At 54.1% G+C, this 15,519-nt stretch overlaps 1 protein-coding gene across 1 annotated transcript; it reads right to left on the minus strand.

Moving 5' to 3' along the window:
* Window positions 1-929: 929 nt before the first annotated feature.
* On the minus strand, window positions 930-12,825 carry IP6K3 (inositol hexakisphosphate kinase 3; the record flags this gene model as incomplete). The annotated part of the gene is made up of 5 exons (XM_082847392.1): window positions 930-1,349; window positions 3,988-4,163; window positions 5,175-5,350; window positions 6,473-6,683; window positions 12,639-12,825. The coding sequence occupies 5 exons, from the start codon at window positions 12,823-12,825 to the stop codon at window positions 930-932; spliced, it is 1,170 nt and encodes a 389-aa protein (XP_082703518.1).
* Window positions 12,826-15,519: the final 2,694 nt, after the last annotated feature.

The raw sequence follows: 15,519 nt of genomic DNA on the forward strand, positions 1-15,519 counted from the left end.
GAGGGCATTATAATAGGTTTCCATGCTGCAGAAGAAGGAATTAATTAGAACTGTTTGCTCTCAGTTCCGTATTTACACTTGTCCACCCGTCTCATAAACATTGCCTGATTTCCTGGGTCCTCCAGGCTCCTCTCTTCTGACTCCCCCACCCCACCCCCTAAATAAATACATAGAACTGGAGAGTAGAAGTTCACATCTTCCTTATGTGCAGTTCACCCCCACCGGAAGCTGCATTTCATGGTCAGAACCTGACAAAATCATCACTTCCCATAGGACCCGCCTCTCCACGGGCCAAAATGGGGAAGCTGGGGTCTTGGTTTGCCAGTACTGTGTCTGGGATTGTCCTTGTCCATTCAGAACCTGGGGACAAAGCTGGTGAGATGGGCAGATCTGTCCCAGTTCACCCTGCCCCACCAACAGTGCCTCTGAGGAAGGTAAGAGACATTCGTTAGCTCTGTCTGCCCTGGGAGCCAGCAGCCCATGTGAGCAGAAAAACGATAACTAGGGAACTCATTCTTCCAGGCTTCCTCAAGTAAGGTTTTTTTTTTTTCTTTTTTTTTGCCTTACAGCTTGTGAGACTGCAGCATGACAAAAAGAAAGCATCTTTAAATGCAAATACTCCAGAATCTCACTGTAATGCTGGCCTGTAACTCCTCTGCACCCCACCCTTTACTCCAGAAAGGTACCATTTCATCCTGCTGTGCAGCCTACGACGACTGGCATGAGTGCAAGATGCCAGGGTACGTGAATCGCCTCCAGAGCTGGTTTCCTTAGCAGCTGTTAGTATAGCCTGCCATGTATAGAGATGGCTTTTGAATGTAGGTATAATTATTACAGACACATCTCAGGGGTGTGTAGACTACCCTAGCTACCAACAGGCCCCTTTGGAGAGCTATCCTCCAGAAAAATCTGGATGGACCCAACAAGTCTCATTCTCCTTCTTGAATATCCTGCAAGATCTGGATGAGGTTTTCCAGGCCAAAGATATAGCCTGGATCTGGTCCATCGTAGGTGGTGTGTTCATTCCAGGAGCCTTTGTATGTTGTGTGAGCAAAGTCGATCATCCGGATGTCAACTTTGACGACATTGCTGCCGTGGGGCGTCTGCAGAGTCTCCTGCCCATCATAGATGATGAGGAGAGAGCTGGAGTAGAACCGGTATGAACTCTGGCTCCTAATGACTGAGAGGAGGGCCCGGAGCTGGCGCTGGATGGGCTCTAGCAGCTCCATCCGGAGCCGGGTCCCATCGTGTAGGAACTGATAAAGTGCTTGCCTGAAGCCTTCCACTGAGAGTTTTCTTCCATAGTACTTGTCTTTGAAGAGAAAGTGCTTCTTATCGGTTTGATAAACCTTACGTTAAAAAGAAGATAGAAAATGTGAAGAATTGCAAACTTAAAAAAAAAAATCACATCTGCTACAGTGGCAGCATCACAAACTACCTAATATATAAACAGATTTCTAGAGATGCAGGGCAAGAATGGCTGCAATGACTGGCAAGATGATCTTTCATCAAGCACCAGTGTAACTTTTACATTTTAAAATGCTTTCTGTGCAAGCCTTTAATAGGAATCCAAGGTCTAAAGATCCTTCATCCTATGAAGGTGACCCTCCGCCCACCAGGAAAAGGTTTGGATCTCCTTTCTTGTGAATTTCCAATGTCAACCTCCAAACCATGATTTAAACCCTGGCTTCTGGCCCTCTTTAAATATTAGCAAACCCAAGCGAGAAAGCTTTAGTGGAATCTGAAATCACAGCCAATGGCCTTGGAAAGCCAAGTGGATTAAAATTTCCCCCAACAAAGTTTATGAAGTCCTTTCTCTGCAGATTCTAAGAAAACCGTAATGGCTCTGGGGGTAGAGTGGGGTGAATTGTTTGGAGATGAAAAGACAGGCTAGATCAGGTGTGGATGGAGTTTTCAGGCAGCCAGTGAGGTTGAGGGGAGCCTGGATGGAGCAGGGAAGGTTCGCAGCAGCTCTGCGGGGTTGGTGGCTCCTCTCTTTAGCGTCAGCCCTTCTCCCCTCCCCTGTCACGTCTTGGCCACCGGAAGGGAGCAGATGGAGGAGAGATGCCGAGGGGGGAGACAGTGGCAGCCGCTCCCATTTCATTCAGATGACAGAGGCGGGCAGAGGCTGAACGGAGGTCAGTGGCTGGCATGGCCAGAGGGTGAGTTGGCACACCTCTGCCTGGCACACCTGGGAAGGGCTGCCCGTACCTGACCAAGACAGTTTCTCAGGTCTTCCCTGCCTTCAGATTACATGATATGTTTACAGAAAACAGGAATTGAAAAAAAAAAAAATCAGAAAGATACCATCGACTTGGTGTTGCCTTTGGAGGGCTGGAGATCAGCTGTTACAATTAGCCTTTCTAAGCACATGACAGGCATCTCTTTGTAAATAAATCAGATCAATTTCAGAAGGTTTGCGGTCCAGAGAGAGATTCCATGTACTCCACAAATTGTCACACTCCATTCTCTTGAGGACTGTATTCCAAGCCTTCCTAGGGACATCTGTGCCACACATTTATAGACTCAACTTCCAGCTTCAAGGGGTGGCAGTTTCAATTAAGGAAAGCTATAACGATTACCATCAAATCCGTGTCTGGTTTTGCTTTAGTAGATAGACTCTAAGAGTGAGCCACTGGAGGAAGTTTATTTCCTCCTGTTCTCCTGCAGCCTTGGCTATAAGCCACATCAGAACAGCAAAAATGAAGTGTGGAGTCGGGGCAATAAAAAATTAACCATTCCTTTACTGGGCTTTGCAGGTTACGACCTTCCCACTTTGTTAACGAGAAGAGGTAGCAAGAAGCAGCAGAAAAAGCAGAGAAAGAACAGGAAATGGCCAATAAGGATTCAAAGAGCAGATTGCCTGCCAGCATCTGAGAAGGAGAGGGTTCAGCTTCATGGTTCAAGAGAACGAGGAACCAACGGAGCACGCAGAGAAGCTTTCTCTCAGTTCTCTCCCAGACCTGCTCGCACACTGTCATCAAAGGTCTGCTCTCAACATGGGCAGGACCAACGTGGTCACATGGAAAGTTCCAACTGCCAGAGATCCTGAGATGAGTTTAAAAATGGTGGTTTTTAAAATTTTATTGACGTACAGTTGATTTACAATGTTGTGTTAATTTCTTCTGTACAGCAAAGGGATTCAGTTATAGACATTCTTTTCCATTATTGTTTATCACAGGATATTGAATATAGTTCCCAGTAGGACCTTGTTGTTTATCCATCCTATGTATAATAGTTTGCATCTGCTCATCCCAAACTCCCAATATATCCCTCCCCCCACACTTGGCAACCACAGTGTGTTCTCTATGTGAGTCTGTTTCTGTTTCACAGAAGTTCATTTGTGTCATCTTTTAGATTCCACATATAAGTGATATCATATGGTATTTGTCTTTCTCTGTCTGACTTACTTCACTTAGTATGATAATCTCTAGGTCCATCCGTGTTGCTGCAAATGGCATTATTATGGCTGAGTAGTATTCCATCGTGTATATATACCACATCTTCTTTATCCACTCATCTGTCGATGGACATTTAGGTTCTTTCCATGTCTTGGCTATTGTGAAAAGTGCTGCTACGCACATAGGGGTGCATGTATCTTTTTGAATTACAGTTTTGTCCAGATATATGCCCAGGAGTGGGATTGCTGGATCATATAGCAATTCTAATTTTCTTTTTTCACATGGCAATTCTATTTTCAGTTTTTTGAGGAACCTCCACACTGTTTTCCATAGTGGCTGCACCAATTTACATTCCCCCAAAATGGTGGGGTTTTGATATCACTATCCTGAAAGGCGCTCTTTAAAAAACCCAGTGTGTCCTAGACCAGGATACACGTTTTCTTGGTGAAAGAGGTGCTTGGCCGCCGTCTCTGTTGCTCCCACAAAATGAAGGGTCCTGCGGGGGGCAGCAGCATCTGGATGGGAGACATCCTTGCCCCTAGCGGACATGCCAGGATGCCCAGCCCCGCAGACGTCCCCCACCTACCTGCATGCCACAGATGCGCACGCCCAGGCAGGCCGAGGTGCTCCGTGCACACTTCCTCATGTGGCGGGCCTTCTTCTCCTCCGACGCATCGTCCCCGTGCTGCCGGGTCCCCATCTTCAGGTCTAAGATGCAGGGATGCTTGTACTGTGACACGACATTTTCCAGCAGCAGGAACCCTGGTCATGCTACTTTAAGGAAGGCTTCTGAGGACATAAAGGCCACTGCCCCACAGGAGGCGGTTAGCCGGCCTCTGAAGCTGGCTGGAGATTCCCTCCTCTGAGCCCCATCCCTTCACTCCCATTTCTTTCATTACAGACCAGCCTGTCAGTCGCTGTGAAGAATTCAAGGTATTAACTTTGCAGGCTGCTTTCATAAGTCCATTTATTTAGGGGGAGTTGATGAGGATGTGAGCTTTTTTTCCTTCTCCTTTTTGCTCTGAGGTTGTAATTTAAATTCAGGAGTGAAATCCCTGGCAGGCCATGCCCAATTTACATGTTATGGCAGAAAATCTTAAGGCTAAAACCTCGAGTCACTGAATGGGCCAGTACCTTTTGGGGAGAAGTGGGTTGATATTAGCTTCAGAGATGAGTTGCAGGAATATTAATTTCAGCGGAGTAGTTATCCTGCAAAAGCTTCTTAGGGATGAGGGCTGCAGATGTGTCTTAGTAAATACAGAGAAACCAGCCACCGGTGTGCGGGAAGGAGCCCAGAGGTGACAAAAGGGGGGCATTTCAAGCCTGAATTTGCTCACTGAGTTTGTGGGAGGTGTAAAAGGGAGGATGGGTGCAGGGACCCACCCTCCCTTTGAACCCGCACCCCTACCCCCACCCAGCGTGGCAGTCATCTTTCCTATCTGCCCACAGAGACCCCAGCCCTGTCCATCCCCACTGCCCAGGTGGCCGAGACACAGTCAGTGGCCCAAACAGGGTTACTCTGTTCAGCTTTTCCCGCAGTCCTCCTTCCCCAGCCTCTGGCTTTTCTTTTGGAGAGATCTGCTTTCTCCCAGGTCCCAGGTGGGAGGGCTTGTGCCTCCCACTCTCTCTCACATCAGGCTGTCTCTCCCTACCCACACCTCCCTTGGCCCTGCCCCAAAACGTCTGTCTATCACTCCCTTCACCGCCCCGCGCCCCTGACAGCACCGTGCGCAGTGGTGGCTGGGTGGGCGGGCGGGTCACGGGCAAGGATACGGTGCCTCTTGTTCTCAGGGTACTCAGCGCACAGGCGGCTCAGGTGGGCCTGGTGGCAGTGCAGGCCCCACGGGTTAAAGCTTCTCCTCTCTGTCTGGTTCCCGTTCACATCCTCCACCAGGGAGGGGACTTGGGCCTTGAGGTGGAGCTCGGACATCAGGAGTGCTGTGGCTGGGCTGCGGGCGAGGGGAGCACACGACAGTCAGGGCCCCTGTGACTGGCTGGATTCTCCTGGCTGAACCCTCCTGGCTGAACCCTGATGTGGACTCTCCCTGGCTACTCTCAGGATGCCTGCAGGACCTTGGGGTGCCCTGCCGGCCCTGCTCAGGCCCCGGGGCACCAGATCAGGCCATGCTGCAGGCCTCGCAGGGGTCTCTAAAGTCCGGAATAACTCACTGGAGCATGTCACCTCCTCAGGGGGCTGAGGCGGTTTAAATTCACTTGTAAATGACCTGGGTCATTACCTCCCTTTGGAGGCAACACAGTATAGAGGTGGCGACCCTGCCTGGAATCAGAAGGCTGGAGGTTAGGCTGTTACTGTGGCTTCAGATGCCATGGGGGGAAGAATCATAGGTCCTTGGTCCACCCTCTCCTGCCCTCTGCATCTCGGCTTCCCTGTCTGTAACATGGAGATAATACGCACCGCTTCCTGACGCCAAGCCAGGAGGCTTAATTAGATCCTTGGGGAAGGGAGGTACTTTCATTGTATTAGCTCCCTTTTGTTTCCCATAAGCGTTTAAAAAATCCCCAGGGATCCTTTTCATCTGAGAAAGGTCAGCTAATCTGAGAACTCTCCAAGGACCTTGGGCATCCTGAGCCGCCTGGGTCTCCAGGGCCCCACGGAGCACTGCAGTTGACCTCTCTCCTCTCCAGTCTTGACCGCTACAGACGATGATTTTAGAGAGGCATTAGCCACACTTTTCCTTTATGTCAACTCTTCTGGGGTTTCTGCTCTGCACATTTTCCCCCTCCAGAGACAACCTCATCGTCTCAGTGAAGCAGGTATTTAATGAAACAAATATACACTGAATGTCTGCTCTGTATAGGACTCGGCGTGTGCATCCACTTCCGAGATGAAATGCATTGAAATCCTCCCTCTAGAAGGGGCACCAAAGAAAATGCATTCCTTTTTTTTTTGGTCACGTGGCTTATTCTAGACAGAGCCTTCATCTGAATTTCTCCTTTGCTCGGCTCTGGCCCTAAGGGGGAGCCATCGGCCTGGGCACAGGTGGGAGCAGTGCTGGTGCCTGCTAGGGACGTGCTGCCCGGGTTCTGTCATCCTGCCAAGTGGCCCTCACCTCTCCTTGAGTGAGTGTGCCAGCTGGGTGTGCTGCCACTGGGGGAGAGGGAGGGCACCGCCGCTGCTGGTGGTCTGCTGGAGGGTCTGCCATATGGCCACGGCCGCCGACTCCGCGGAGACCTGGAAGGGCCCCCGGATCTCCTTCAGTGGGTTGGCAACCAGGCTGAGATGGCCTCGGCTGTCTTTCCGGAGGTGCACGGTGATGGTGCCTGCAGAAGGGGAGGGATGGAGAAACCAGATGACATTTACGGAGTGGATGCAGTGTGATGTCCTTCTGAACTATAGTTTAATGGCAGTGGTCAACTGCCCCCCTTCCCCAGCTCGTCTCTCAAGGAAGAGCTACGGGGACTGGCTTCAACCCGATCCTGTTCCAGAATGAGCCCAGAGCTGCGGAGCCTGCGGAAATGGCCTCGTGTGGATGCTGGTACAGCTTCTGCTTCGTCACCTCTCCCTGCCCCTCCATGCTTGAAACAAAGCAGCTGCGTACATTTTGTCCTCACATCTCCACTCCTCTGTGCGCGAGCACACCACCCAGGCACCCCGCAGCACCCCACCGGGGCCCAACCTGGGGGCATCCGAGCTGGTCCTCTGCAAAGAGGGGCCCCGCCTCTGAGTAGCAGTGAGGGAAGTCGGGGGCTCCTCTCATTCCTGCCCCTTGTCCTCTGCCTCCTACGACACCCTGGCTCTCCCCTCTGTTAACCTGTATCTAAGCAGCTTCTTCCAGGAAACCTTCCTCTAACAGCCTCCTGGTGCTCGGGTTGCCCCTTCTTTCATCCTCCCCCCCATACCTGGCTTTCACACTGACGTTCGCCATTGCCTTCGGTTAGACGCACAGCACGTGAAGATTATGGACAGAATGTGGTTCTTTGATAGAAAACAGAAGGCGTGTGAGATTTCTCCAATGGTACCTCCTAACCACCGTTGTTTGTAATCCAGGCATGACATCCTACTCCAGTCGCTGGCTGTGATAGCGAAGGATGTGAGGACACCCACTGAACCCATGTGCTAGCCGAGCTTCTCCTTTAGGACATTGACCAGGTCAGGTCATTGGCTCTGGCCCGTACGTTAATGGCTCTCTGGTGTTCTTTGGACTTCTCGCTCTGGTGGCAGGGTCCAGCCCTCCCTCTGTGGGTGCCCAGCCTCGCCAGAGTTCTGGTGAAGGTGGAAGATACTCATGGTCGTGGCCCGGGAGACGGCCACACGAATATTTTTGAGAGAATCGGCTCTCTACAGAGTCCTTTGCTCCCTGTTCTTCCTGCAGCTGATGCTGTGAGGACCCTCTCTTTGCTCCTTCTTCTACCAACCCATTCTCCATCCATCTTGTGCCTGGGGGCTGACTCTGGCATGCAGCAATGGCTCTTTTTTTTTTTTTCCGGTACGCGGGCCTCTCACTGTTGTGGCCTCTCCCGTTGCGGAGCACAGGCTGCGGACGCGCAGGCTCAGCGGCCATGGCTCACGGGCCCAGCCGCTCCGCGGCATGTGGGATCTTCCCGGACCGGGGCACGAACCCGCGTCCCCTGCATCGGCAGGCGGACTCTCACCTACTGCGCCACCAGGGAAGCCCGCACCAATGGCTCTTTTGCCTGACAGTTGGGCCAATGAGGGACACTGGCTGGAGATGGGGGGAGGGGAGGAGAAAGGTTGGGGCTTTATCCCACTTGTTCCCTCCCTGCTGCGGCGTGGCTCTGCCGTGGCTGTGTTTCTCTGCAGCCTCCCTCTTGCTCAACTCCACCACGCCCTCACCTTGGCCCTTCAGGCCTGGGGTTGGTTACAGTCTTCCAGCCGTGCCGCTCCCTGGTTGCCTCACCATCCCCAGTTGTTCCCCCCTTTTCTTTTTGGCAGCCCTGCGTGGCATGTGGGATCTTAGTTCCCCAACCAGGGACCGAACCCATGCCCCCTGCAGTGGAAGCATGGAGTCCTAATTCCTGGACTGCCAGGGAAGTCTCCCCAGTTGTCCCCTTAATCCTGTGTGCAATTCTGTGAATAGCCCCTTGACAAATTCTCTTTATTTAACTCCCTTGGCATGTACTGCTCATTTTCCGCTGGGACCCTGACAGATGGGAGGGTTGTCTGTGGTCACATCCTCCCAGGTGTTGCTTTCCTCCCCCGGCCACTTGGTCACCTTCTCAGCGTTTAAGTGGTCATTTCTGCTGAACCAGCAGCCAAGGCAGCTGATTTCCCCTCGTGCAGCCCTGCCCGGCCCTCCTGGGCTGCTCAGAGCAGACACTCATTTTCAGGGCTGCTCTATGATTCAGTGAGGCACGCTCCAGGCCCGTCTGTGCCTAGCTCAGTGGTCTCCCTGGGCCAGGCCTGTCATCTCAGGTTCCCAGTGCCCTAATTCTGCAGCCTGAGCGTGACCTTCGGATCCCTCCAGTTCCTTAAAAAACTCTGCTCTTCCTTAGCTCATCCCAGGCCCCAGTGTCCCGTGAAGTAATCATGACAGAGGATTCTGTAGTTTACCTGGACGGTAGCCTGCATCCCTAGACCGGGCCCACCAGGGCTGTCCTGCTCATGAGGGCAGGGGGCTGATGGCAGGTCAGGGACACAAGTACGGTGGTAATAACCACTGCCTGGTCTTTTACACCTACTGTGTGCCAGCATTATGTGCATTTTGTTGGTCACTAAGCCTGCAAGGCACTTGACTGTGGTCACTGAGGCTCAGAGAGATTGATAACTCACCCGAGGTCACACAGCTGGTAAGGGATGGAGGCCACGCCAGCCGTGAATGTGGGAGACGCAACAGGCTGTCGCACTGAGCCTGGGACTTAATCGGGAGACTCCTGTGTCATCACGCTATGTTTACCCGTGTGTGGACGAGGCACACTCCTGCTGTGTCCCCAGTCACATTTGTTCTGGTCATTCTGTTCCACAGGAGCGAACGGAGAGGCTACGATGCCACCACCTCGTGAGAGTGCCGAGGGCCGGAAGCGCCAAGAAGCCCAAGGATACGGTGTTACATTTCCAGCCTAGACTTCTTGGCGGGAGGGTCACTGTGCTTGTTCCAGGGAGGAGGACTGGCCTGGGAACCACCCCCAGGCCCCAGAGCCTACCCTCCAGGTGTGAGAAGAGGGGGAGCTGGCTGGCCTCTGTGCTTGCCTTGGGTGTCCATGGGGACTTGGCGGCCCACGGGCTCCCAACACTCTGCTGCCCCTGCCTGGCCAGGAGAGTGGGGGACCCTGGCCCTGTCTGCCTGCTCACCAGTCCCCCCAAGCACCTCCACTGTGACCACGTCAGTTGGGCAGACAGGAGTGCTCGCTGCCTTGGCTGACGTGCCCAGAGCATCTCAGCGATTTCGATTTGGCCGAGCAGCTTCCGTGCATATTCCGTCATGTACTTATTTTTAAGCTCATGAGAACATTTATTTGCCGCCGTCTGTAATATGAATCCGGCTCATCCACTACCAACTTGACCTAGGAGTATGTCCTCACTCACCCAAAGCCGATGGGCAGACTGGGAGGCAGACGGACACAGCCTCAAGACGCTGTCGTGCCCAAGGAACCCAGCAAAAGGTCCAAGATGAGCTCCTGGCACAGGGAAGCTGCCCTTGGGAATGACGTGCCTGCCCAGCAGTCCGCTGCCGTCACCGTGCAGGGAGTGAGAAGGAAGAGGGTGGGCTCTGGGGCATGCGGCGGCCACGTCAGGAACAGCCTCTCTTTCTGGGTTGTTCCCACAAGCAAGAAAAGGGAGACCCCTGTGGCAGCCTTGTGGGTGTTCGGGTTCCCCTGACCTGAGGTCACTAGCTGAGTGACCCTGGGCAAGTCACATCCCCTCCCGCGTTGGGTTGGGTGACCCCAGAGCACTGGCATCTGAGGAGTTGTCTCTTCAGTGATAGTCGCTGGTGGAGCCAGCCTGGGGGGCTGAGAGCCCACACTTGGGAGCCATACTTGAATTCTGGCTCTGCCTCACTAGCTGTGTGGCCTGAGGCAAGTTGGGTAACCTCTCTGTGCCTCAGTTTGCTAACCTGTGAAATGGGGATGATAGAAACACCTTCCTCAGAGGACTGTTGTCAGGATTAAATGAGTCAGTCATGGAAACTGCTTCCAGTGTGTCTGGCACTGAGTGAACACTAAGGGTTGGCCGATATTACTTTTCTTTTCTGGTGAAACAAGATGCCCGCACAGCCTGAGGTCCTTCGGGGGACCCTTTCCCATCCCAAACCTGACTTCAGCTCCCTGGCCCTGGCGTCTGAGGGCTTGAGGCTCCCAGTTCTGGGCCTTTCTTGTGTCTCCTCAGATGTGCGCTTCCTTGGGTGGCGCCTGGATGCCGGCCACGTTCGGGCAGGCGAGGGAGTCAGCGTTTCTGCATCATCGAAACCTCCTGTTTGGGTGTCATGCCAGCCCATGGGCTCTGCCTCACCCTCACGCTCAGCCAGGCTGCGTGGTCTCACCTGCGAGATGTCCTGTGTTTCCCTGACCCGGCCCCTCCCGACTTGTTTGCAAACATCATCTCCTGAATGAAGCCCCAAGGCAAAGACTGAAGCATGAAGTGATGCCTCAGGTTAATCTATCGAGTTAGCAGGGCCCCAAGGCGGGTGGTACCAGGGTGGGCCCAACCTGAGAGGGAAGCAGGGCAGAGGAGGGGTCTGGAGAGTCGACAGTGCCCAAGACTCCCCAGAGTGATGCGGTCCTAACCCACCCGCGCCCCCCCCCCGCCCCCCACCAAATGGCTTGTGCAGACAGGGAACGGGGAGGGCACCGGGATGTGGTCCTGGAAGCCCACCGGCCTCTTTCACTTCCCCGCGCTGCCTGGGGCTGCCCTGGCAGCCTGTCTCAGCTCCAGAGCTGTGTCAAACCAGCGTGAAATGCTGCGGGCAGGAGGCCACCCCACCCGAGATCCTGCCGCCCCTTTGCTGGCTTGAGTTCAGTTGTGAAGGGCCAGATGTTAGCTCCAGTGGGTGCTCAGACAAGATGGGCAGTGATCCACAGCTGATGGGCAACACTGGCCTGCGGCCCCAGAGGGCCCCCGGGGAGGCCTGCAAAGGCTGTACACCAGCCATCCACCCCTGTCTCTCATTTGTCTTATCTCAGACTCTCAGAGGTGCTGGCAGCCCATGACTGAAGCAATGCCCAGGGCTCAAGGCCTTGGGCCCCTCTCAGTGGGTCTGTATCTGGAGCAGGCTGAATACGGATTCCTAGGCCCTGACCCTAGGGATTCTGATTCAGAGGTCTTGAATGGGGCCTGGGAGCCTGCATTTAAACACACACACACACACACACACACACACACACACACACACACACGCACGCACGCACCAGCAATTCTGGTAAAGTTGGCTGATCCCACTTTGAGAAACACCGATGAAGACAGGCCCTATCCTTCCCAGTTATCCACATCACTGAAATGCAGGTAAGTTTTTAACTGACGTATTAGAGGTCTAAAATCCTCTAAAGGAGGTCTTTTCTCTGAGTATGTATCCCTTTGCGGGCCCGCGGCTGGCAGAGTCCTGCCCTGAGCCCTGTGAGCCGCTTTTACCGAAGGCTGGATGTGAACAAAGCAGCCTGCCCCGCGGATGTTGGTGGCCCACAGAGTGCCCCTGTCCGGAGGTCAGCAAACAACAGCCCTCCCCCCCACCCCAGCCTTCTCTCCCCGGAACCTACTCTGTGCTCAGATCCGGAACACACACTGCTCCGTGCACCGTTTCCCCAGCTACACTGCGGAAATGCCCCGGCTTTGCCCTTGGATGAGGGTGGGAATTCTGGTTTCCCAAACACACTGTGAACCAGCCCCTCCATAACCTGTCTCAGACCCGAGGCTCCTGCCATGCACCTGGGTCACCTGAGGGAGGTGAAGGAGGTCTCCACCTGTCCTGTGTTTACCAACCACAGTCACAGGACCCAGCCATGGCACTCCCAAAGCACAGACCGGGATGCCCCATCGGGGCAGGGCGGGGCTGGGCAATCACTTTATCCCATTCTCAATTCCTCGAAGCCTGATGGCTTGAGCTAATTTGTAGGACGCCAAATGGCATAACACTCCAGGCCTGGAGGCTCAAAGAGTTTAGAGAAACTGGGGCTGTGAAGGCCAGCTGGGTTGTGGAGAGGGGCAGGACTCCATGGCAACACTTCAACACACCACTGTGCTCAAGGAGGTGGCAGGTGTGTGCGCCCACCCCGTGCTGGCCCCATGCGGGGATACTGAGCACAGGAGACTGCCCAGACACTCACCTTTGTACTGCGGAGTGAAGCGCTTCATGGCCAGTGGCAGGGACTCGTAGAACCTCTGCTCCTGGGAGATGAGGGGCTTACACACCGTGTACTCATCATACTTCAGTACGCTCAGGTGACCTCCGACCTGGTGCAGGAAGGGCTCCAGTGGCACGCCAGGGGTGTCCATGCTGTCCTGCACCACCATGCTTCAGTGTGGGAAGGGGGCAACTCGCAAATCCACAAGAGGAGGGAGGGCCTGAGGTCGAGGTAGCAGCTCCCGGACAGAAGGCGGGGCTGTCAGCAGTCCTCAACTTTCTCCTTCTTGGCCTTTGTCGCTGTCATAGCACAGGTGTCTTCCTGGCTGAGGGCTCTTGGTGGGGTTCCCTGGAAAGCAGAGGAGGAGGGGAAAAGATGTGAGGGAGGTGGTGTGCTGGTGGGGGCAGCACTTGCAGTTGCCAGCCACGACCCCCAGGTAGTTAAACAAGACTGTAAATAGGCATCGATTTCTTCTGGAATAATCTGTTACAAGCAACTGGTAACAGTTACCGCCTCTGGGGAGCAGGGCTGAGATGGAGACTTTTCACTAAATACCATTTTGTGCCTTTTGAATTTTAATATTAAAACGTTCAAAAAACAATACCTAAAACTGTAAGCTTTCAGAGTGCAGTGAGTGTGTCTGAACTTCTCATGTCCCGTTGCCTGCCTTTCTTTGGGAACTTTGATCCCAACCCAACGAGAAGAGAGCAGAGTCCCTGCTGGTGGGGACTTACCATCCTGCAGGGGCTGGAGGGGTACAGGATGCTTCATTTTGATATTGCATATACATCTGCTGTGCACCATCATGACTCCACAACATTATTGCTGTGTGACCTGGGGAAGTTACTAAACCTCTCTGGGCCTCAGTTTCCCCATCTGTAGAACAGGATAATTATGATACCCATCTCGTGGACTTAGGGTTCAGAACTAAGATATAAGCCCATGAAAAGGTTAGCCCAGTGCCCGGAGCTAAGTGCTCAATAAATGTGATTTACCATGATTATTTCTAGCATTATTGCCATGGTGGTCATATTTTCCTACAGGCCCTGGGAGGACCGGCTTTATCACTGCTGCTTGCAAATGAGGAAAGCAAGGCCTTCGATGGCTTGCTGGGGCCCACCTCAGGCCAGGAGCACAGGCAGAAGTTAAGCGGGGGCTCCTCGTCTGGTCCCCCACCACGTGTGCATCCATCACCCTCCCTAAGAGCGGGCCTGCCGGACCTCAGGCAAATGCTGGAACTCTGGGCTGGAAACATGGCCCCTAAAGACATCCTGACTTTGTCTCAGGAGAGTGCCAAGGAGACACTGCAAGGGGAGGCTCTTGTGGTCGTATTCAGCCTGTTCGAGAGGACATTCCCGCAGCGGTGCCTGTCACCACGGAGTTATTAATACCCTCTCCTCTGCTGGACTCCCGGCCGGCCAAGGATGCAACTAGGCTAGGCAGTGCTGGGCGTGATTAACGCTCTGTTGACCTTCATTCCAGACCATGGGCATGGCTGGCTGGCTCCACACACAGCAGTACCTGTCAATTGCTTCAGGACTCCCGCTCAGAGAAGCTCCCACCAGCCACCTGGACCTCTAGCACCAGGCAGAGTTGAAAGCCTCAGCCCGGCCCGACACTCCCCTCCATGGCGCCGCTCCCGAATTGACTACTATTTGGCAGGCCATAGAGCTCCCCTTTAGGAAGGGAAAGGGGGTGGCTTCTGCCTGGTGCGTGCATTTGCTTTGCCGGGTGCGTGGCTGAAGCATGACTGGGGAGGCTGTGGGTACCGGGGCGAGGCCTTGGGGTGAGGAGGACTGGAGCCTGATGGCGAGGGGCTCCCCCCAGCCCTGCTCTGAGTCCACCCAGAGGTGAGCCCTGCTTGGGATCTGCCCCCAGGAGCTGAGGAAAGAAGTTGGGAGGCATCTAGATGCGAGGAAAATCGGGAATCAGCCCTAGGATGAGTTGATACCTTCAGTCTGGTTATCAGACAAGACATCACAGTTCCTTGGCAAACCCAATCCTCCTTGCAAACTTGGCTGCAGCAGGAAGGAGGAAGGAAGAGAGAAACCAAGGCAGCCCGACACCTGTGCTCTGGCCGGGCTCGCTTGTGTGTCGGCCTTTGCCAGCTCACCTGTCCCCGGGGAAGGGGGGAAGAGGCGCTTCTGGTAAGCAGAGGGACAGCCAGGTTGTAAAGTTCATTTATAGCCACTCCTGGAAGGAGCCGAGGCCCCACGCACCACGCTGTCTCCCCAGCGCCTGGCGCTAACCAGGCCTGGCCTCACCTTTGCAAGCCCAGCTCTGGCGGCGTCCAGGTGGAGTCCCAGTCAGGCCCTCGTGCTGCTGTGCTGGGCGGCCCACCGCCCTTCTCTCCCCACACCCCGTGTCCCCCCGAGGAGCTCTAAGGACATGGATGTCACCTACCAGTGGTGGCATGGGGAGAAAATAACAATAAACAGTAACAAACACACAGCCAGGCAGTGTTCCAGGAGTTTTACATAGATGAACCCATGGAAGCCTCACAACCGCCCTATGAGGTAATTAGTTACCGGCCTCATTTTACAGATGAGGAAAATGAGGCACAAAGAAGTTAAGTAACTTGCGTGTGTGTGCCCAGCTATTAGGGGAGAACGGGGATCTGAGCCCAGGCACACTAGCTCAGAGCACGCTTACCTGCCGTGATGCAGAGGGGTTGGGGGCTGCTGTTTCTCTACTTTGAGAGTCAGGAAACTGAGCCCCAAGGAGGCTGGGGCTTGGCCAAAGTCACCCGCAAGTCACTGGCTGTGCTGGGACAGGGACTCAGGTTTTCTTATCCCCAGGCCTGAGTTCTCCTACCCTGATGCCCCCTGGCCTGCCCTCCTGCTACCTGATGACAGTGAGTGCA

The sequence above is a fragment of the Leucopleurus acutus genome (genome assembly GCF_964270905.1).
Source record: "Leucopleurus acutus genome assembly, chromosome: 10".
Taxonomy (NCBI): Eukaryota; Metazoa; Chordata; class Mammalia; order Artiodactyla; family Delphinidae; genus Leucopleurus; species Leucopleurus acutus.